The 24022-nt window shown below is 40.8% G+C and overlaps 1 protein-coding gene across 1 annotated transcript in view; it reads left to right on the top strand.

Annotated features, from left to right (window-relative positions):
* The window catches only part of LOC124282267 (cadherin EGF LAG seven-pass G-type receptor 1-like), a 142791-nt gene that overhangs the window by 35157 nt on the left and 83612 nt on the right, over nt 1–24022 (top strand). Inside the window, exon 2 of the mRNA XM_046718221.1 lies at nt 21273–21580. Coding sequence (XP_046574177.1) covers nt 21520–21580 — 61 coding nt within the window. The 5' untranslated portion in view covers nt 21273–21519. The remainder of the gene's footprint in view (nt 1–21272; nt 21581–24022) is intronic.

The following is a 24022-nucleotide window of genomic DNA, read 5'->3' on the forward strand; positions in this document are numbered from 1 at the left end:
CCCCAATTTCTTCACTGAACATGTGTTTCATCAGGCGCTTTTCTCGTTATGTATTGTATATTGGGAATGAAAGCTCCTGTCCCTACGGTAATGCTGATACTATTTAGAGCCATAACTGCTACTACTGCTGTCGCTACTACGCCTACTGTAATAGCTGCTGAGGTCCAAACAATCAGATACCCTTGAGATCAAGGTATCTGTATGGATATTGCCAGAATCAGAACATAAATGGTCATTAGTTGGTTCGTAACTGTTCCCTACAGTTTACGGCAGCTATAAAATTTGATCAGTTGAATGTGAAAGTCACTGAACTGAATATGTGAATTCAGGCCACGCCACGTCAATGTGATATTCTTGTTTATTGGTAGACGATGCTGTTTTACCGTACAAGACAACGTATCGATACAGTTCACCCGGTTGGTTGATGACGCTGTGTAAATGATCAAAGTGGGAGTATTTTTGAGAGCAGGTGATATTTCGTCAATGTGGTACTCTGGTTTATTGGTAGACGATGCTGTTTTTGCCGTACAAAATAACGTATCAATACAGTTCACCCGTTTGGTTGATGACGCTGTGTAAATGATCAAAGTGGGAGTATTTTTGAGAGTAGGTGATATTTCGTCAATGTGGTACTCTGGTTTATTGGTAGACGATGCTGTTTTTGCCGTACAAAACAACGTACCCATACAGTTCACCCGTTTGGTTGATAACGCTGTGTAAATGATCAAAGTGGGAGTATTTTTGAGAGTAGGTGATATTTCGTCAATGTGGTACTCTGGTTTATTGGTAGACGATGCTGTTTTTGCCGTACAAAACAACGTACCAATACAGTTCACCCGTTTGGTTGATGACGCTGTGTAAATGATCAAAGTGGGAGTATTTTTGAAAGTAGGTGATATTTCGTCAATGTGGTACTCTGGTTTATTGGTAGACGATGCTGTTTTTGCCGTACAAAACAACGTACCAATACAGTTCACCCGTTTGGTTGATAACGCTGTGTAAATGATCAAAGTGGGAGTATTTTGAAAGTAGGTGATATTTCGTCAATGTGGTACTCTGGTTTATTGGTAGACGATGCTGTTTTTGCCGTACAAAACAACGTACCAATACAGTTCACCCGTTTGGTTGATGACGCTGTGTAAATGATCAAAGTGGGAGTATTTTTGAAAGTAGGTGATATTTCGTCAATGTGGTACTCTGGTTTATTGGTAGACGATGCTGTTTTTGCCGTACAAAACAACGTACCAATACAGTTCACCCGTTTGGTTGATGACGCTGTGTAAATGATCAAAGTGGGAGTATTTTTGAAAGTAGGTGATATTTCGTCAATGTGGTACTCTGGTTTATTGGTAGACGATGCTGTTTTTGCCGTACAAAACAACGTACCAATACAGTTCACCCGTTTGGTTGATGACCCTGTGTAAATGATCAAAGTGGGAGTATTTTTGAAAGTAGGTGATATTTCGTCAATGTGGTACTCTGGTTTATTGGTAGACGATGCTGTTTTTGCCGTACAAAACAACGTACCAATACAGTTCACCCGTTTGGTTGATGACGCTGTGTAAATGATCAGTTGGGAGTATTGGAGAAGGTGACGTATTCTGTAATGTATTATGTGATAATCGGTTTACCGAATTGCATATGCGTTGTATGCCGTGTATTGCCGAACTGAGTCGACAAATTCTGATTTGATAAACTCCAACTCAAGCAACGGATGGTTTAAAGTGTGTTATCAGCACTCAGGATGACGAGAAGGTTATATGTGGACAGCTGCGTGTGGAAATGTGACATTTTGCTGAAGGGGGATTCTGTTGTCGTCAATGCTTCCAACTTGCTACAAGGGCGCACGACGCTTGGAACTTTGGCGTTTAATCAAACAGTCTCAATCAATTGATGTCGTCATTATTATAATCTCATAAATCGGATAAGACTGCGCGAGTTCAGAACCATCGCCGGTTGCCCCAGGGGCTTGAATCTTGGACTCTGTTACGTGCGGCGTTTGAAGGCGACATCCGGGCAATTGATCTGAAAGTGCCTTCATCTCATTTTCCATGTCACGGCATCTATTTCCAGATAGATAAATAATGCCTTAGGGGGCTACTAAATGATAACTACTTTTTACAGCACCATTTTAATGATCAGTCAATACTGTTCGTTCTTATAAAAATATTAGATTGTGATGCTGTTGTTAGATCTATAAATTCGCAACCCCGCTTGAAAATATTGACAAATTGGGAACCTTCTTTAGATGGTCCAAAAGCTGTCGATTATAGGAAGTGTTTTGGAGGATATTCAATGCAGTTACAATGCATGCCATTTGGTCAATATATGACGGCCATATACTTGGGTTATTTAAATACTCGGTTCTTCCGTTTTTACTTAGCAGGAGATTGTTTTCATGTGATGGACAACGGATATTCTTTGCTGTCTGGCTTTACGCTACTGCGGCAGAAGAACCCGCCAGGTCCTTAATACTGATTGAGATCGATGTCTTCTCTGTGCGGTACTGCCAGTGTCATAGTTTCCAATGCATATGTAATCTGGCTGATATTAATACCCTTCCTTGTTGTAATCCTGGGATTAGCAACGACTCGTCACGGCATTGCTGGGCTCTCATTCATGACAACAAAGGAGGAGAGCTGGAGAGTTGTTTCACTCAGGATTTGTCCCCTAATTATGTCAGACCTGACACTTCCAGGATGTCCTCGTCTAATCTGATATGGTCAAAGTATTTTGAAAGTTCCAAGAACAGTAAAGGCAATGGGAAGCAATCGTGGATTGTGATGCCAACTTGTTGATGGGTTCCAGTTCCAACGGGTTCGGATTAAGATGACAAATCACCCAATATTCAGTTATTCACAATATCTATTACCAGCCAGGTGATGTTTTTTGGTTAAATTCCTCTGTAGTTGTAACATGTTTGGTGTTTTATAAAGACATTATTTTCAAGTATTGTAAGAGTGTGTCTCTGTTCTTTCTAATATGATAAGCAGGTGTGGTCGCCACCCTCCTCCCAACTACCCCCATTCTCGTCTTTAAAGGGTTTGCGATGCCAGTCTCCTGCTGATTTGCAGTCATAGCAAGATTCAAGTCATTATATTCAGTATTTTGTTCAACCGTAGTTTTACGTGACATGTAGATTTAGCAGGTAATGATGACCCAATTACACAGGGTTAGTGTATCCAAAACAGTGCGATAATTACCACGTCAAGGCTTTCTGTACATGTGTGTGTAGTGTAACCTGTGCCATGCAGTGTGAGTGTATGTCATACAGTGTGAATGCTTGTCATACAGTGTGAATGCTTGTCATACAGTGAGTGCTTGTAATACAGTGTGAATGCTTGTCATACAGTGTGAATGTTTGTCATACAGTGTGAGTGCTTGTAATACAGTGTGAATGCTTGTCATACAGTGTGAGTGTAATACAGTGTGTATGATTGCCATACATCGTGCATATCGGTAATATGCTGCATACATTTGTGCAAGTGTGAGTGATAGTGAGTATAGCATACATTTGTGAATGTTGAACCAACAGTTTCGGATTCTTGCCTATATACCATATCTACTATGAATGTTGTATGGGTTTTGGAACAAAACAGTAAAATGTAGCAAAGTCAGACTGGTATTCGCCATTCCCCATAATCACGAAGTTTTTTCGACAAATTATCTCAACGAGCGAAACTCGAAACTAACCAATTTCCCAGATAAGAATATGTCATTATATATATTTAGTTAATAAACCACTAACTTCAAATTTAGATTAAGTAATTACACAGAAACATTCGGCATACGATCCTTGTGGTGAAATAACCATGGGAAACAGCCTCCAACGTCTCAGTATCCCAAGTGTAAATGCCAGGCTTCGACTGTTCCAGCCTATTTGGCGACAGATATTCTAGTAACAAATTGCTTGGAGGATGAATCACGTAGAAAATAGCATTAACACTCAGCACAGGAAACAACATGCAGATATCCAGTGACAACTGAGGTCGTGTTGCAAGTTTCTTCAGGAGCCTAATCAGTCGTCAGGAAAACATCATGTCCGCATTCAAAGCGAGAACATGACGTCATGGAAGGGTTCAGCCAATAAGCAGCCTCCATTGTGTCAACATCGCTGATACTCTGTGGTGACACTGGAGTGTGCGTGATTGGCTGGTTGGACTGGCCGGAATAAGAGAAAAACAAACAGTCTGTTTATAGAACATGCTCAGTGGAATGTTCGATAAAAAGGAAAAACACTGCATCAAAAGAAACAAATTTAATTAACAAATTGTATTTTCAGCACCCATAGAGATCATGTCCTAAGTTAGGTGCTATTTCGGATCATGTTTGAGTGGAAAACTGATTTATTAATCGATTCTGTTGAAACTAAGATACATATTTGCAACATTTATTTATTCTACTCGGTGTACCACGAACATGGGCAAACATAGTCTGTTCGATGCCATTAATAAAGGTCAGACGAAATGGACTGTCATTATGCGTGAGCGAAACAAGGTTTATGCCTTATTTTCTTACTATGACGTGCCACACCACATTTATCCCTGCGGAGAATCGAACCCGGGACATAGGCGTGTCGGGGGCTAGGGTTGTAACTTGTTGGTCTTAGAAGAATGGGTTATTTTGCCTTTGTTAGTGTCAACTACAAAAGCAAAGTATGGGCTGACACATTAAAATGGTCCCTCACCCATACACCCTATCCCTTCTCAAAAGGAGATTTTTAAAATTAGTTTTTGGCAGCATATTTTATCAGTATTCAAAAGCTGTAAAATATCTGCACATGTACACAGAAGGCGTAAGTCATAATTTTGATATAGTTTTAGATTCAATAATATCAGTCAGTGCGCTGTTGTGTGACCCAATTTCTGGACCATCACTTGATTGTCTGGTTTGTTTTCATACCGCAATCCCGTAATCAGGAATACTGCTGTGGGGCGTTAAGCACCAAACACATTGGTTTTAAGCACACTGTGTGAGTGACGGGTGACACTGGTAGGGTAGCACATGCCTACCCTTGTCACGATCACCTGAAGTCATCACTGGGTTTAGGTGACCCAATCAGATAATTATATATTTTTCCTTTACTCCCAGTGGAGCCTCTTCCATCGGATAATAAAGACTGTCCATTTAGCAGAGATATTTCATGACTATAGAAAATGTTTCGACACTTACATTTTGTTAAACCCGCGAAGATCCGGGTTAGGATTGATCTTCAGGAACCCATGCTTATCGTAAGAGACGACTAAGGGTATCGGGTGGTCAGGCTCGCTGACTTAGTTGACACATGTCATCGTGTCCCAATTGCGTAGATCGATGCTCATAGTGTTGATCACTGGATTGTCTGGTCCAGACTTGATTATTTACAGACCGCCGCCATATACCTGGAATGTTGCTGTGTGCGGCGTAAAACTAAACTCACCCACTCACTACATTTTCTTAAACTACCTCGTCAAGCTTGAAGATTAGCTGACTTTATGTTGTATATAAATGGGCGCTCACTTAGGCATTGTTTTGGTGGAGCAAGAGATAAAATCCACTTGTACTAACCACCAAATAGCTGCTGACTATAGTTCCATAAACTGTTCGTGAATGCCTGGAGAATGTGAGTGCGATGATGTCGATCTGATCAAGTATTGAGTTAACTTATCACCTCCTTCATTCTGTGGACTTAGTTCTGTAATGGTCTCGTCAATAATTGCTTTGTTTTGCGAGCCATTTTTTGATTAAAAATAAAGAAAAAATATTTTTGATAAATTACTTTTGACTATGTCTACAAACATCACCGACTTCACAAATCAAATGTGCCATCCAACGATAATAACTGTCTGATCGATTACTTAGCGGAAAAATATCTGCGGGGGTTGAAACTGCGTGTGGGAATCGACATTTGTCCTCCAAACGTCTTGGAAAATACTGGTAATTTTGGAAAATATGTAAACGAGACACATTATATTAAAAACTAAAATGATTCGATCGAGAATTAAACAGAGACGCATAATTTGTAGATCTTGAGTCCATGGTCCACGGAATACACAAAACCTTATATTTCCGTTATATATTCTTGCAGACAAGCTTATATCCCTTAACACAGCCGGGTATCTTAACTTTTTAACGCAGACAAGTCTAAAACATCATGGCTGAAAGAAATACATTCTTCCTACAGCTATTACCATGATAGACCCCGTTCCCATATAATCACAGTAGTTATATGAGTTGCCCTACATTGTGGCATATTATAATTACAGTCATTAAATTGTCTTGTATTGGATTTGCAGAATTTCTGCGAGAAAAAGCAGACTCCCTTCCAATGCTGTACTATACCACACCGAAATATGCACCTTCGAAGATTATAAGTTGTTATTCAACAGACAAACTGGTTCTCGGTTTTTATGCACATAAAATCTCGACTGGGAGAAGAAGGATATTGGTTTATATTTCACATGTACGTTAACAGCTTAAAGTGTCCAGAAAGGCAGACATTTTTGACAGCATAAATGCTTTAATATATAGTATTTATTGTGTTTTGCATCCAAAGGATCACTCTAGAAAATTCCGGCAAGCAAAGATATTATTTTGATGTGTTCCGTCCCGTTGGCAACAAGCCACCACCTGTATTGATTGTGAGATTGGTTATGCAATATGGTCAACAGTTTTTAATTGTTCAGCAAGTACGCTGTCCACGAAATCAAGATGATATAATGGGCGTACGGATATGAAATCATGGCATTATGACATGCGTTATGAGTTTTCAATATTCCTCTCGATTTTTTATCTTACAGAACTTAATATTAAACGTCAACACCAGAGAATAATCAGGCTCGATGATGATCTGCCAAACCAGATACCATTGGGCGCCAAAGGTGAAATAGCGGTGAAAATTATATGAATGGATCACTGATAATCAGTGATGACACCAGGTGTTCGGGAAATGGCCAAGTACATGTCCGCATATTCTCATTTGATGCAGTTGGAATAATTTTTTGTGTAATTTTGCAGATATTAACCAAAAATTGTTTGGAGGACGGAGAATTGGGAACCAATAAAGGGAGGTGGAGTGGGGGGAATCTAATGAATCCATCTCTCATTTCTATTGAAATTGCCGAATTCCTAGTTATGACATTATTAGAAGGCTGTGCTCGCCAAGCAGAGCGCCTGAATGGTGGTCCTGACAAAGGTATCGGCAGTGCCTATCGTGTGTACCCTTTATAAGAATGCACAGCGCAAATGCAGACCTGAATCAGGCTACCACAGAAGGGAGCCATTACAACCTTGGAAAGCGTTTTGTACTTGCAAGGGAACTTACCTCGCTCTGCGGGGAAAGGAATGTGTGTGAACCAAACTGTGGCGAGTTCCAATGAATGAGGACAGTTGAATTTATAAGCAAAGTATTTCTTCCACTTTAAATGGTAATAGTAACAACAGCAGCAGCAAAAGTAGTCGTAATAGTAGTTGCAGTAGTAGCAGCAGTAGTAGTAGCATCAGTAATAGTGGTAGTAGTTGTAGCAGCAGCAGTAGTTGTAGTACCAGTAGTAGTAGTAGTAGTAGTAGTAGTAGTAGTAGTAGTAGTAGTAGTAGTAGTAGTAGTAGTAGTAGTAGTAGTAGTAGTAGTAGTAGTAGTAGTAGTAGTAGTAGTAGTAGTAGTAGTTGTTGTGGAAAGCTCATAACTTCATAAGCGTTTAAAGTGCTTGATCATTATCACCCCAATCAGTTGATCAGAGTGCATTCGACTTATCAATCTCAGCGCCTCTGGGAGGATACCAATTAAGACCAAACTATCGACACGTATATAACTGCGTGTATGATTTACGTGCGTCTGTAATAGTTCACACAGGTAATATTCACAATATGTAAGTGCACTTACGAAATTATTCAACCATAAATACTTAGAAGTACGTCATTAAGCACATCTTGACCCAAAGTGTGTTTGAACAACAAAGATGGAAAACTGTCAATATCATCCGCGCCAGCATGCCTATGAGCAGCGACAAAGCACCAACAACTGTAGATCCATTACTTTCTTCTGTAATGGGAACAAAAACAAAGAAAGAAAGACACAAAATGCCCTGAATACACAAAATGTGATAACCAAATCGTTCAACGTGAGATTTCACAGCTGAACAAAGTTGACCAGGATAACAAGGTTTTTTCCCAGGCTGAGCTGTCTATAGAAATAGCAGGGGTACATGATGTTCATCACAAAAGACGCATTAGCACAGCGCTCCCCAACGTGCGTGAATAAACAGCACGCTTAACTCGAACTAGGCAATACGGGTAATTCGATTCGGTTTTTTGGACGAAAGTCGATATTCCATTTTCAACCAAAGTGAATAAAACATCGGCAAATGCGAGTTCAACGTAACAGCATTTAGGAGAAGCACCGTCTCCATGTATTCCCGAAGGTCACTATTGAGGTTTGTCTTCTTCACAAATGGATTGGTTTCCACTCGCTGGTCAGATATTGTGCCCGCTCCAGGCTACCTGCAAGAACATTGTGGAAATGCTTGTAAAATGTTTTCCCTATTTAGACACATCGGAAATGTCCCTATGGTGTTAGCTGTCTCTTTTGAGATGAGGCTCTAAACGATGGAGGCTAATAATGGTCACGTATTACATAATAAACTCAATTAATGTTAATTTCTTCAGTACATATTTAAGCATGAAATGAGAGCCACTACTAAAATCATGCCATTAGAAATATTCTGCTTCTCGCCACGATAACTCCGTTGGAACCGCGTTAGTTGTCTTGGAAGACATTCACTATGCCCTCCATACAAATTCTTTCAGTCTTGCATATGGCATTGAACATAGTAGTAGTTGAGCATTATGTTACCATTTTTTAAATTTCTGTTTGAGTTGTTTTAGTGGCTTGAAGGTGGACCACGGTGTCCATTATTATATTGTCTGTTTTGTTTTAATAAAAATATATTCACATCTTGTGAGTGTAGGTGAATGAATGAGTTAGGGTTTCATCACTAGTTTGAGTCCAGTGCTGTAGTTGCCATTTTTCCACTATTGGCATTTTGATAAATCTAGACAATGTGGATGCCCAACTCAGATACAGAACACTGATGCCGAGCCAAACAGTCCTCGTTTTTCTTGTTATGTCGATTGCCAGGTAAAGTAACATTAAATAACGTTTTGGGACGTATTTTGTTATTACGTGGCTTGGGCCTCATCTCTGCCCCTAGACCATGGAAACAGTATATTGCTTGGTAAACTTGGGAACAACACAAACTGTATGGTTGTGATAACCGACATGTTGGCCGTGGACGCAAATCACACGACACTGACCTTCAGTGTGTAACTGGGACGACGACTTCGTAAGAATCTTATCAAACAATGACTTACGCATTCCGTAACGCACAGCAAGATTTGAGTATCGTCCCTGGGGCATAAGTGACGGTACTGTCTATAGATTCATACCAATTTCAGCACTATTACAGCGACTTAACGGCAGGTATGCAAACGCGTGGCTGTTCGCATTATTCCTGGATCCTCTTCAGCTTAACATGCCACTAAACAGTCCGACTAAAAGAAGGAAGATTAGGCTTTGGTTTTAAACATTTAGTTTGAAATATTTTTCAGATTTATGATAGCAGCAATTTATCAGTAGCCAGTAGGAATAACCTTTCCAAAACAGATTTAAAATATTCTTTGAAAATTTGATGCATGTGTTATTAGACAAGGTCTAACATCTAAAAGATTCTTTAAGCGCTTTTCAAGCATTGTTTCAGATCTATATAAGTATTACCATCACTGGTTCAGAAAAATCATAGATGTAGGCACCATACGCTCCTATAAGTATGAATCAATTGAGATCGCTTTTTATGGAAGTTCCCCCAGAACTATTATTCCACGCTTCTTTGGCCATTATGAAACTGGAACCATTTTATCTTTTTCCTTTTGTTTGGGTTTGCAGTAACGCCGAGCTGGGACCTGGCCCACTTCTTTTTATTCGTCGGTTGATGAATGCCTTCACATCAATATGAAATATAGAACTGTGAATAAGGCTTATAGTGCAACCCTGTGAAATCAGCTGCTCCTCTACCGATCCGCTATAAGCATATTGAACCACATCAATCTGTCTCCTGCACTGTCTACACATACTAGTCACATTACTTCACCAATCTGGTGAAAGCCCCAGGCTGATTTTATATTCATTTTACGGCCATAATCCACTCACTGGCTCTCGGCTTGGCACGGGTATTGCTTATAACAGGAAAGCTGTCCTCTTGGAACAATCTATTTCAAACGTTGTAAATTGCACGAGCATCTATAAATGGCAGCACTCATTTGTGGCAAACTGCGAGTGAAGCTTCAATATTGGTAAATGAATGTGACATTTAACAGGGACGTGTGAACATGGCTACAGGTCTGAGTATAGGACGTTGGAGGAGGGAGGAGGAGCCGACATGAAAAGGGGCTGTCGGGATGCTGGTGGAGATTCTGCTGCAACACGATTATATTGAGTGAGTGAGTTGCGTGAATGCCACTTTGGACAGAATTGATGTTACATGACGATATGTGAGCTAAATGGGGAAGAAAGCCTAAAGGGATGCTGATGCTAGACCTCTTTGATTAAACCCTAGAAAATGATATGATGCTGACAGACAAATAATCTGGATTAATCTGGGATTCGAACTCAGGATGATCGAACTGTTACATAACTGGGTGACGCAGCTATACACAGTGAACTGAAACGCCTCAGCCAACTAGATCTCTTCTTTGAGAGGCATTTAGAAGTTGTTCATCCATATATTGTTATCATTCCTTACAACTTGGTCTCTCATGGCACTGAAAGGCCAATAGGCCAACTGCTGAACAACGTATGCTGTTTAACGCCAAATTCAGCAATATTGCAGCTCTATGAGAACAGTTTGTAAATAATCGAGTCCACCAGACAATGCAGTGATTGACATCATGAGCTTCAATCTGGGCAATTGGGATACGATGGCATGCTTCAACCAACTCAACTCCGTTAGTCACCTCTAATGACATGACATGGCGTGGTTTGCTGAAGAGCAGTGTTAACACGGACCTTCAGGTGTTACTGAAACAGGTAACGAAAATATAAGATAAATGGGGTGGGTGAGGTGGTGGAACAGTTTGAACCTCAAGCAAGCTGAAGGCTATGCGGGGAAAGTTGATGAAACAGGGATGCTGAACAGAGACACGAACATGAAGGCTGAAGTCTAACACAGGGACAAGTTCATGTGATCAATATAAGATCGGAGTAGTCCTGTAAGTGTTGAAGGATGTCACGACGAGCCGGATGATGGGATGAAATGAAGACAGTGACATGCTGTACAACGATGTTCTAAATTTAGGATGTCCCTAATAGGAGAAGCTGGTTAATCTGAATCCTGTTAATCCAGATGGCTGCATTTGGAATGAAATTATTAACGTAGTTCAGTTCTTTTTCCTTTTTTAATTGTTAGGTCAAATCAATAAAGTTTGCTTTTTGTGCTCATAATTCAGTGTGAAGGACTTGAATAGCTTGAAGACGTTGTATTAATACAGAAGTACGCTGGCAACAGAATACCAATATTGTTTCAAGAAGTATTCATCGTTGTTGATGCACGTTGCATGCTGTCCATATGCATGTCATTGTGGCAATGTGTTGTGAATGCCTTCTGAAATACGTGGGTTGAAACTATATTATTAAACATGGACGTACGAATTCCGTAACGCACCGCAGGCTTTAAGTGTCGTCCCTGGGGCATAAGTGACTGTACGGTCCATTTATTTCACACAATTTACAGCGACAATTTACAGTACACAAACGCGTGGCTGTTCACATTGTTCCTGGGTCCTCTTCAGCTGGACATGCCACTTAACAGTCCGGCTAAGAAGAAGAGGCTTTGGTTTTAAACATTTAGTTTGAAATATTTTCAAGATTTATGATTGATATCAGCAGTTTATCACTAACCAGTTGGAATAGCCTTTCTAATTATTATTAAAATATTCTTTTAAAAGTCAATGCATATGCTATTAGACAACGCAAAGAGTATATATGTTAATATTTTTTCAACTGGCGTAAGATTAACGTTCCTTTTAGTGCTATTACAACTATATCACGTTGTATGGGTTACTGGTTGATAAGCACAAGAGGACAGAGATAGACTGCTGTTCTTCCGGAAAGAGGGAAGACTGAGGCTTATGGTTTCTATATGGATAACGGCTGTAGGAATGCGTCATTTGTTATCGGTTGTTGGTCACCGATAGCTGACACTATCACGAACTTGATGCAGAGCGAGTCGGTGATGAGGAAGCGATGACAGGCGGGGTAAGGAGGCTTGGGGGAGAATGGAGAACGAGGTCCCGATCAATCTAAGTCTTTGTTCAGTCGACCATGCATGCACAAAGATATTTGCCAGCTTCAGAGATCAGTCAATGAAATCGATGGGCACCACCGAGAGCCTTTCGGTATATATGCACAGCTCAATGCCAGTTGTTTCTCTGCAATTCTTTGACCCATACCAGTGATACGTTGCTATAATACAAGACGTTTTTAGCCAGCTACTTGAAACAGAGCAAGACATGTAGGTACATCTGAAACTGAGCATCTATGTATGGACTTTCTTCTGTTTGGCACAGGAGTAGATGAATATCAATTCTGTCAAAATCTAAGAGGATCAATAACTCGTTATGCTATCCTTTATGATATTATTATCGTTTTCAAGATGTTATAGTCATTTAAGTTGATAGATATCCAAGTCGATGAGACGTATTCGTCGTCACCATAATCCAATTCTTCTACTAACTTCTGAAGTACGTCATGTGACTTTATGCTGACGTCAAACGTCACAAAAAACTTCCAAAACGTCAGTATACTTTCAAGTTTTGTTTATGGTGCTCCTACAAATCTGCAAAACAGGAAATGCTTGGATCCAGATATGAGCATCTCTGCAAACAAGCCTGAACGTGCAAGACGACAGCCAGATGACACAATTGATGGATGGATGAAGATATGTAGTGTATTTGCAAGATGTCGATCGTTTAATATAGTTTTCAGTTGGATTTTACGGTTTTGCATGAATCAAGTGAAATGGGGTAAACGTTATCGTTTCTCATAGCCCTGTTGGGGCGGTGGGGTAGCCCAGTGGTTAAAGCGTCTGCTCGTCACGCCGAAGGTCCTGGTTCGATTCCCCACATGGGTTCAATATGTGAAGCACGTTTATGGTGTCCCGGGCCTGATATTGCTGGAATATTGCTAAAAGTGGCGTAAAACCAAACTCACTCACTCCCCCAATTACCCACATTGTCCTGTTCTCCTGCTATACATTACATCACTCTAGTCTAGCACCATGGTCACTTTGTGACGTACTCCGCACAAACAGTAATGATAGGTTGGTACAAAGGATATCGGAACTTTAAAAACATCGTATAGATCGTCTCCGTTATGCATGGAACACGTCCAAAGAAGAGTTCCGAATGATTGCTGCTTGGAAAGGCGGTTGGAATTGACGCTGGTCTGAAGTCCATAATTTCCCTTTCTTTCAATGACTTTCTTCAGATCAATTTCCCTTTATTACATCCAAATATGAGATTGTCAGCAATGCTTTCACCAGAGCATTTCCTGAACTAGCACCGCGACCAGTGGAGTGGCCAGTACTTTTCAATAGTGAGCGATCATAGGTCTGTATTTACTTTAGCTGAGATCAATCCCTTCTCGCGGGCCGTGACATCCCTGAAATACCCAACTTCATGGTTCGAACTGGTAATTGCCGAAATCACAAGTAATTCCTACCCTCACACAGACTAAAAACCGTTACATTCACGGAAGTGACAAAGGGTAATATTATTTTCTGATATTTGACTCAAATTGGGCCTCTGTGCCAGTTTAAAGCTTCATCCTTTCTCAACTGAATTTGATTCCTGGCGTTTGGTCTAGGAATACTATTTTTCTCGAATTCGCGACATGCCCTCAATTACGTTGGTGCAGCTGTGGTAAAGGGCATTGTTGCGTTATATTTTTTCCAGACTCCAACTGTCATTTAGTCGGGACAAAAACTCCTTGTTCTTCTAACTTCAACAGACCATTTTTGCAACCTATTGTTAACGTCCAAGAGTAAGGTCTCCTGGTGTGATGACAGAGTTTAATCGGTATCGATTGCGTTTTATGTTCTTAAAACGCGCTCAAGTACCCGGCCATGCAATTATTTATTGAAAATCCATATGTATTCAATATTCGTTTAAGAGAACGTAGTCCCACTTCATGGGCGTATATTGGACTTCTAGAAAATAGATCCATCCACCGGAACAGGACTGTGGGAATAGCTGTAGTATATTGTTCACGATATATTTTCCAATTTTGTTTCAGCGCTGTTACATTTTTTCTTGAAGTTCTTTCAATTTATTTTTTAAACCATAACATGAGAAAACATGAAAAGTGTTTTACCTCTTTTCGATAAAAACTGACTACATCTTTAGCTGGGAAATGACGAGAGACGGATGGCCCAAATGTGAAAGCGTATGACGTCCAGGTTCGATTCCTTACATGGAAATATACTTATGAAGACCAGAGTCCAGATTTCATCATTGTACAGTTGCCACTAAGCTTTTCACAAACGCAAGTGAGACATCCCCACACGGGATGGTTTACGCTTTACTTAATATGAGAACATTGTTAAAGGGAATTGTGTTATTCTGGATAATTGCATTTTGATTGGAACTTGTTGAATCGTCATTAATTTGTAATGTTTTATTTCGAACATAAACCATCTGAATGATCGAGGTTTCACTTTGATTATCAAGCAATTTGTGGACGACCATCTTCCCCAGACGAAATGTCATTGTTGCTCACACAAGTATCTATCTTTGACTGCTTCAGTTCAGTCTGTCATGACTAATTGTAGTCTATGGTTGTAGCCCAGACAAGAGACAATTCTACAGCACCAAACGTTGAATTAATCCCAACGTCTGTTGTTGCTAGTTTAGTCAGAATCTTTCGACAAATACAAAGGAATATCACGACTCAAAAGCGTTTCTGAACCGATGAATAAATAGTCTGTCATTAAAGTATATATCCATGCGAAAAGTTACAAGTTCCAACTGTTCATGTCTCCAGAATCACCCAATTCGGGGACCACTTTGAAAGCAACTCCAAGCATAATCCGCAGAGTACTGGCCAGTCCTGTATTTAACCTTTGTGATATGCCATACCAAATGGATGCAAGAGCCATTCACTATATCCTGGGCGTCAGTTTAAGGTCGACAATTTGATATGTTATTCTCTGGTTGTGAGGATAAAACAATATGGTAACACTGATACAAGGCTCTGGCTTTGATGTGTAATTGAAGCCTCTGCTTGATAAGGGCGTAATGTGGAACTGTGGATCTCCTAGGACCAAACGTGGAGTCAGATGTATTTGTGAGGATGGAAAATGTGTGTGTGCCTGCACTGAATTACTTCATTCAAAGAGCCGTTAATACATAATTCCTCCTTTTTCCTCGAGGTTTCTGAACTGTTCAGCCATGATGACGTCAAGCTTTGTTGTTCAAGCTCATTCTGAATGAAGCATTCAGTGATCATGCATTCGGAACATGCATTTTAACATGCATGAAACTGACGTAACTAAGTCATTATCCAAAATTGTTGCGAATGCATGTATCGACCTTAATATTGTTTTAGTGGGCTCTTTTATTCTACTACCAGAATCAATAGATTTGTGTGGTTTCTCCGTTTTCTTTTAATGTAAAATGTACAACTAGCATCGGGTTTAGAAAAAACCCAACTGATCCCGTAATTACAGGAAAACTAATTTGTATAGAAGTAACAAAAAGACCGAATAAATCGTTCACCGAACAAAGTGGATGTTCTGGAAATAATGTCTTGTGGGTAAAACTGTATGCCCCCTTCTTCCAGTGAAAGATCGGCACTGTATGTCTGGAAGCGCTGCCAGGAAATAAAAATCTGACAAACAACAGTATCACTGAAACGTAATACATTTTGGGCTGGAGGAAACAAAACAGTTATCATTCAATCAATTCTTAATTGAAAATCTTTTTTGAAATGACACGTTTGTAGTCTTTGTAATGGACACTGACAGGCTCTTCGGTCTCGTTCCTCCAGAGCGTTAAGACGCTATCCATAGTCATTTGATGACGACAGCTGCTGATTGATACGTAGCTGGAGAGAGCCCAGATGTTTGTAATGTAACGTCAACTAGCTGAGACTGTGTACTCTAAGTGTTCTATCATACACACGCTGTGTCATCTTAGGTGCATTTAAGAAGACAAGTATGCATAGGGTTATGCACACTCATTACTCATTTGCAAATGTTAAGCTTTGTATTGATGCCTTCGTGGGTTCGCTGTTTTCAGTGCTGTATTGAGGACTGACATTTGCAGAGTTGTCTCGGGTACCGTGAAATTTGCATGTCCTGAGAGCTATATTGTTCTCTTTGTAACTGTGACATTTGCACTGCTGTCTTTTGGACACGGTTATTTGCACTGATGGCTTCTTCGATGCCTTAGTGGGTGTGTTATTGGAATTAATGCCCCAGTGCCTGGGTTGTGTGGATTGATGCCTTAGTGGGTGTGTTATTGGAATTATTGCCCCATTGCCTGTGTTGTGTGGCTTGATGGCCCAGTGCCTGTGTTGTGTGGATTGATGCCTTAGTGGGTGTGTTATTGATGCCCCTTAGTGTGGTTTGTGTGTTGAATTAATGCCCCAGTGCCTGTGGTGTGTGGTTTGATGGCCCAGTGCCTGTGTTGTGTGGATTGATGACTTAGTGGGTGTGTTATTGGAATTAATGCCCCATTGCCTGTGTTGTGTGGATTGATGCCCCAGTGCCTGTGTTGTGTGGATTGATGCCCCAGTGCCTGTGTTGTGTGGATTGATGCCTTAGTGGGTGTGTTATTGGAATTAATGCCCCAGTGCCTGTGTTGTGTGGATTGATGGCCAAGTGCCTGTGTTGTGTGGATTGATGCCTTAGTGGGTGTGTTATTGGAATTAATGCCCCAGTGCCTGTGTTGTGTGGATTGATGTGTCTGTGTTTGTGTGGATTGAAGTGCCTGTGTTGTGTGGATTGATGCCTTAGTGGGTGTGTGTTATTGGAATTAATGCCCCAGTGCCTGTGTTGTGTGGATTGATGCCCCAGTGCCTGTGTTGTGTGGATTGATGCCCCAGTGCCTGTGTTGTGTGGATTGATGCCCCAGTGCCTGTGTTGTGTGGATTGATGCCCCAGTGTCTGTGGTATTTACATTGATTCTTGAATGGCTGTATTATCTGCATAACTGCCATGTTGGTCTAGTTATTGGCATAATTTGCATTGGTGCCTTGATGACTGTGTTATTTACATTGGTTCTTTGATGGCTGTGTGGTTTGCATTAATGCCTTAGTGGCTGTGTTACCTGTATTAATGCCTTGGTGGTCAATGTATCTGCATTGGTGGCATGTTGGTCTAGTTGTTGCCTTGGTGGTCAAGGTATGTGCACTGGCGGCGTAGTGACTGTGTTATTGGCATCCATGTAGGGCTTCCACGGGTACTCGAGTACTCGAGGTCGAGTCGGGTTTAGCTGGACTCGAGTCCATTTTCACGGACTCGAGGACTCGAAAAGGGGAGATAACTCGAATTATTGACGTTGACGGACTGTCTGCCATGTGCTAAGCATGAGCGGCCGTTAACGTCTAATATTAAGAAAAAGATATAACTTTATTATCCCAGAGGAAATTCTCATACATCCAAACTGTCTCAAAATGAATATATACACAGTTCCCAAAAATGTACACAATAATTACATGCTCAAAACGAATGCTATTTACAAATAAAACTGACATGATATAATTCAATTAACCACATAGGTAAAGAGGCTGAATAATTCTAGTTGTAATCACATGATGGTGATTCAAAATATTTGTTGCATTCACGAATACTTGATGGTATGAAAGACTGCCGAGCACTGTTTCGAGGGCAGGTAATCGACAGCAGCGTCCAGAAGGAAGTAGTTCAAAATTGTGAGATCAAATATGTCAACTATCAAATCTAATGTTAGCTGCTTTTTTGACTATACTCGAAATACACTCCAGAAATTTTGCAAGCAGTATGAACAATTTTGAAAAGTCTGTATTTGTTGCGATGAGACAGATCCCCATACCGACATAGAAAATTGTAGGTCAACACACTTTGAATAAAGGTTTGATAAAAAACTGTCATTACGGCTTTGTCAATGCCTTGACGATAATAATGTTCAGAATCAGAAATTAGGCAAGTAACAGTGGCGTCATATCCAAATTTCACAGTAAACAAGTCATATATTGACAAGTAACAGTCATAAGTATACAAAACGAAGAGTACGGATGAAGGAACACAGCCATGTGGATCTCCAGTAGAGGTTGAGAGAAAAGAAGATTGATAGCCATTGACACTGACATACTGAGTTCTATGTACCCTGAATTCTTTAACCCATCTGATAATGTTTTTTATTAACACCTAGATTAAATAGTTTACTCCTCACATGGTGTGGCTGTATGGTATTATTTGTTACAAGTCTGCAGATGAGAGTAAATATTATACATCGATTGAGATTTCACTTCTTAAAATGATTAGGTAAGTATCTTGACAATTGATCGTTTGCTTGAAAGGTATGAATTTCGAGTACTCGGGTCCGAGTCGAGTCTCACCCCTCGAGTACTCGAGTCCAAAAAAATGGACTCGTTGAAGCCCTACATCCATGCCTAAGTGGCTATGTTACCTAAATTGATGCTTTTGTGACTGTGGTACTGACATTGATGCTTTGATGAGTGTTCAATTTACATTGATTCTGTGATTTCTGTGTTACTTGCATTGATGCTTTTGTGACTGTGGTATTGGCATCGGTGCCTAAGTGGCTATGTTACCTGCATTGATGCTTTTGTGACTGTGGTATTGGCATCGATGACTAAGTGGCTGTGTTACCTGCATTGATGCTTTTGTGACTGTGGTATTGACATCGGTGCCTAAGTGGCTGTGTTACCTGCATTGATGCTTTTGTGACTGTGGTATTGGCATCGGTGCCTAAGTGGCTGTGTTACCTGCATTGTTGCTTTTGGGACTGTGGTATTGGCATCGATGACTAAGTGGCTATGTTACCTGCATTGATGCTTTTGTGACTGTGGTATTGGCATCGGTGCCTAAGTGGCTATGTTACCTGCATTGATGCTTTTGTGACTGTGGTATTGGCATCGGTGCCTAAGTGGCTATGTTACCTGCATTGATGCTTTTGTGACTGTGGTATTGGCATCGGTGCCTAAGTGGCTGTGTTACCTGCATTGATGCTTTTGTGACTGTGGTATTGGCATCGGTGCCTAAGTGGCTATGTTACCTGCATTGATGCTTTTGTGACTGTGGTATTGGCATCGGTGCCTAAGTGGCTATGTTACCTGCATTGATGCTTTTTTGACTGTGGTATTGACATCGGTGCCTAAGTGGCTATGTTACCTGCATTGATGCTTTTGTGACTGTGGTATTGGCATCGGTGCCTAAGTGGCTATGTTACCTGCATTGATGCTTTTGTGACTGTGGTATTGGCATCGGTGCCTAAGTGGCTATGTTACCTGCATTGATGCTTTTTTGACTGTGGTATTGGCATCGGTGCCTAAGTGGCTGTGTTACCTGCATTGATGCTTTGTGACTGTGGTATTGGCATCGATGACTAAGTGGCTGTGTTACCTGCATTGATGCTTTTGTGACTGTGGTATTGGCATCGATGCCTAAGTGGCTATGTTACCTGCATTGATGCTTTTGTGACTGTGGTATTGGCATCGATGACTAAGTGGCTGTGTTACCTGCATTGATGCTTTTGTGACTGTGGTATTGGCATCGATGCCTAAGTGGCTATGTTACCTGCATTGATGCTTTTTGTGACTGTGGTATTGGCATCGATGACTAAGTGGCTGTGTTACCTGCATTGATGCTTTTGTGACTGTGGTATTGGCATCGATGCCTAAGTGGCTATGTTACCTGCATTGATGCTTTTGTGACTGTGGTATTGGCATCGATGACTAAGTGGCTATGTTACCTGCATTGATGCTTTTGTGACTGTGGTATTGACATCGATGCCTAAGTGGCTGTGTTACCTGCATTGATGCTTTGGTGGTCAATGCATCTGTATTGATGGCATGTTGGTCTAGCTATTGCCTTGGTGCCTGTGTTATTGCATTGTTGCCTTGCTAGCTGTGGTATTTGCACTGGTGCTTTGGTGACTGTGGTATTGACATTGATGCCTTGATGAGTGTTCAATTTGCATTGATTGTTTGATTTCTGTGTTACTTGCATCGATGCCTTGGTGGCTTATAAATTAGCATTGCTACGACTATGACATTTACGTAATTCTTTCCATGAATTTATCAACTTGATCATCAGTATGATATTTTGATAGATACTGAGATATACATACAAACGACTGATGGGTGTAGAAATATTGACAGGAATCAATCAGGTTTGATAAGTTCTACAAGTACAATGGAGGTCATATTTGACGGCTACTTGAAACGGACCTAGTGTCAATCAACGCAGTGGAATCATTCAAGCATTCTGATGCCTGATAACCACTTGTATCAGTTGCGTTCATCTTGACATAATCATGTTGCATCTAATGTAATAAAGTTGAACGTCAAGGAACGAAAATTTAAACTGTTAAAATAAGACCATAGAATGTTGTGCTGACCTGTGAATAATGATGAAAATCTAAAAATCGGAGATCTCTAAATCTGTCTCTTAAATCCATTTGCATCTCATGCTATTTTAGTCCAGCTTCGATCCATTCATATTGAAATACCGCTCCAAGGGATACTGATTAAATAAAATGGTTAAATCTGAGTCACTACTTTCACGAAACTTTATTGATTTCTTCATTGCAATGTCATTTACACTCACGTGTGAGACAATATCGTATATCCCATTGCAACATTAGGAGTAGAGTACCCGATAGAGATGTGGTCGGATACTACTTGGGTAACAACTGTTAACAAATGTTAGCAAATGTCAGACATAGTCATCTGATCTCGACTCGAGAGGAGAGATTTACACCACTGATTAAAGGGTGATTACTTCTGTCTCGTTTGATCAATGTATGGGACAACCATAAACCCATCATCACATATCTCCTTCTCCCAAATCTCCCAAACAACGCTGATTACGTTTAAATTGCACCTACAGTCCCATAAACGTCGTAAATCAGGTCCTTTGAGACTTGCCATCTCTGATCCTGTTTCCAGAGCCGCTGACCAGATCAACGTGACCAATGATATGTTCTCCACGGACCAATACTCTTTGATTTTATTTCAGATGGAAGATTCTGACTGGACCATCACATGACAAGGTCTAATGGTCAAGTCTGGAGGACAAGACACGATTTGGTTATGGACTGTAGAGATGTAGATTCGGCCACATCAGATCTTCCCTAAGATGCGGGTGATGAAGAATATACGTATTTCATAATTCGGCATGAATTGTTCCTCTGGACGAAATGATGCCTTTTGAAGCGATGGCTGATGATAAGAGAAGGAGGTAGCGATCAGTACAGAACGACACGATGTTGCTGCTGCTGATGTTGGTGGTGGTTGTAGGTGCTGTGCAGTCTTCCGCTAAGACAGGTAAGAGAGCTGGAACTGTTTTAAAGATAAAGTGCTTCTGAAATGTTCCTTTCAGAGTGGAGTGATACATTCAGCCAGTTATTCCAGAATACACGGACATTTCACATACAGTTCATAGTGACGCGGAGGCGGTGGGGTAGCCTAGTGGTTAAAGTGTTCGCTCGTTACGGCGAAGACCCGGGTTCGATTCCGCATATGGTACAATGTGTGAAGCCAATTTCTGGTGTCCCTCGCCGTGATATTGCTGGAATATTGCTAAAAGCGGCGTAGAACTAAACTCACTCACTCACTTACTCATAATGATGCGTACGTATGCGCTTGATTGTTTCATGAACGTTCTACCCTTCTGTCTAAACTTTAATCTGTAAACACAACAATAGGGCCTCCATCTTGATATCAAGCTTGCACATAGCACTGATTAGCATAATGAACAGTAAGTTCTCACGTCATATGGTTCTGACTTCTTTAGAAAGCACAAGTCATTGTCACAAGGTTGTTTTCATGAACCACTACCACATTCGTGATGATACCAGATAACGTATTCAGCTCCATTGACACTACCCGTCAAGGGACGGTGGGGTAGCCTAGTGGTTAAAGCGTTCGCTCGTCACGCTGAAGGCCCGGGTTCGTTTCCCCACATGGGTACAATGTGTGAAGCCCATTTCTTGTGACCCGCCGTGATGTTGCTGGAATATTGCTAAAAGCGGCATAAAAGCTTACTCACTCACTCGTTCATTCATTAATTCACTCACTCACTCACCACTCACTACCCGTCAATGCGTATGCTAAGGCAAGTAAAGTAAGAAACGCTTCACCTCATGTATAATCTGTACGTACATATATATTTGTAATGCACGTGCTCTATGATGTTCTATCGTCATATGAGCGAAATATTCTTAAGCACGACGTTAAACCCAATTTCACCTCACCTCACCTATGATGTTCTATCTCAGTTAATTAGTACCACAGGCCTAAGACAACCACGATGCGCTAACCATAATTCATATGTCATTTGAAAATCTCTAAACCGAGTTCTAACGTGGAGAGATGATTTTTAATATTTTCTACTTTTCCTCGAAACAGCTGAAGTTTCTTCAAATCGTTACCATCGATGTTATGTGTGGTTACCACGGCGACGATATTGAAAAACACTATATGAGACCTTCAATCAGACATTAATGCAGATTTTCCCGTGAAATTGGGCGTGTAGCTAGTGTGAAGTTGGCCTAGCATGAACGTTCCTTTTTCCTTATGGATGCATCCGCCTTATACTTGAAACTTAAACAGTCAGCCATGCTCGGGCTGTAAATGACCATCACATCTTCGAAAGCTTCTCTCAGCAACACATCTAGCAGTGGACACTCGGTTGCAAACATTTCAAAGAGTGTATGGCTACTTTTGTTTAAACATTGTTTGATAAATGATTCAACATTCAAGGTCTTAGTACTGCTTTACTTTTATGATACTTTAGACATGTGGATAACATTTCCAAATCTGAAGCAACAGTGACAAAAATTATATCCGATAATATTTAATTTTATCCAATTCCCTGTTTTGATTGTACCATATTTTCCCGTGTTTTCGTGTGAACAAATGACGTGCCTTTACGTGTGTTTATGACATGTACGACCGATTGGGTATATTCATGGTATCATCACTTGATAGTGATTCATAAAGGCATGCTCTTGATATTGACGCAATAGTACAATGTACCCTATTTAGCATAGGTTTCTGATGGTTATGGAAAGTTTGTTTTGTCGCTTTTATTGACGACACGAGAACCATCATCCTGACCACCAGAATCCTGTAAACAGTCGTCAAAACCTCCTTCGAGATACCACTAGTCTATCGGCCAATGCCGAGTATATTCTTAGCCTTGAACTCACGTTGTGCACCAATCCTTAGTTCAATAATGCAATCTGCATTCATTATGCAGAGACGTGCTGCATGCGTGGTGCTGGCTCATTAGATACCTTTAGTGCCTCGTGATACTATGGGTTTTTTATCACACGAATATATTTGAGTATGTTCCTGGTACCAAGGTCAGTCTCACCACAATCACATCATCCTAGACTTGGTAACTGACAAGTCTACAGATATAAGAGGGAAAGAGGGTCCCAGGAAGCACGAGTTGGAGTGGGTTTCGACTTGGTTCTTTTGTATGTCATGGACACTTGTGTAAATAATACTTGTAAAACCTACGTCTTGCGTCTTGAGCCCCCTCTTTGAGTCCCCTCTTTGAGTCCTTCTTTGAGTCCCCTCTTTGAGTCCCTCTTTGAGTCCCCTCTTTGACCCCCCTCTTTGAGCCCCCTTTGAGTCCCCTCTTTGAGTCCCCTCTTTGAGTCCCCTCTTTGAGCCCCCTTCTTTGAGTCCCCTCTTTGAGCCCTCTCTTTGAGTCCCCTCTTTGAGCCCCCTCTTTGAGCCCCCCTCTTTGATTCCTCT

Source organism: Haliotis rubra, unplaced genomic scaffold, assembly GCF_003918875.1.
Source record: "Haliotis rubra isolate DU_JTF1 unplaced genomic scaffold, ASM391887v1 Scf297, whole genome shotgun sequence".
NCBI classification, from domain to species: Eukaryota; Metazoa; Mollusca; class Gastropoda; order Lepetellida; family Haliotidae; genus Haliotis; species Haliotis rubra.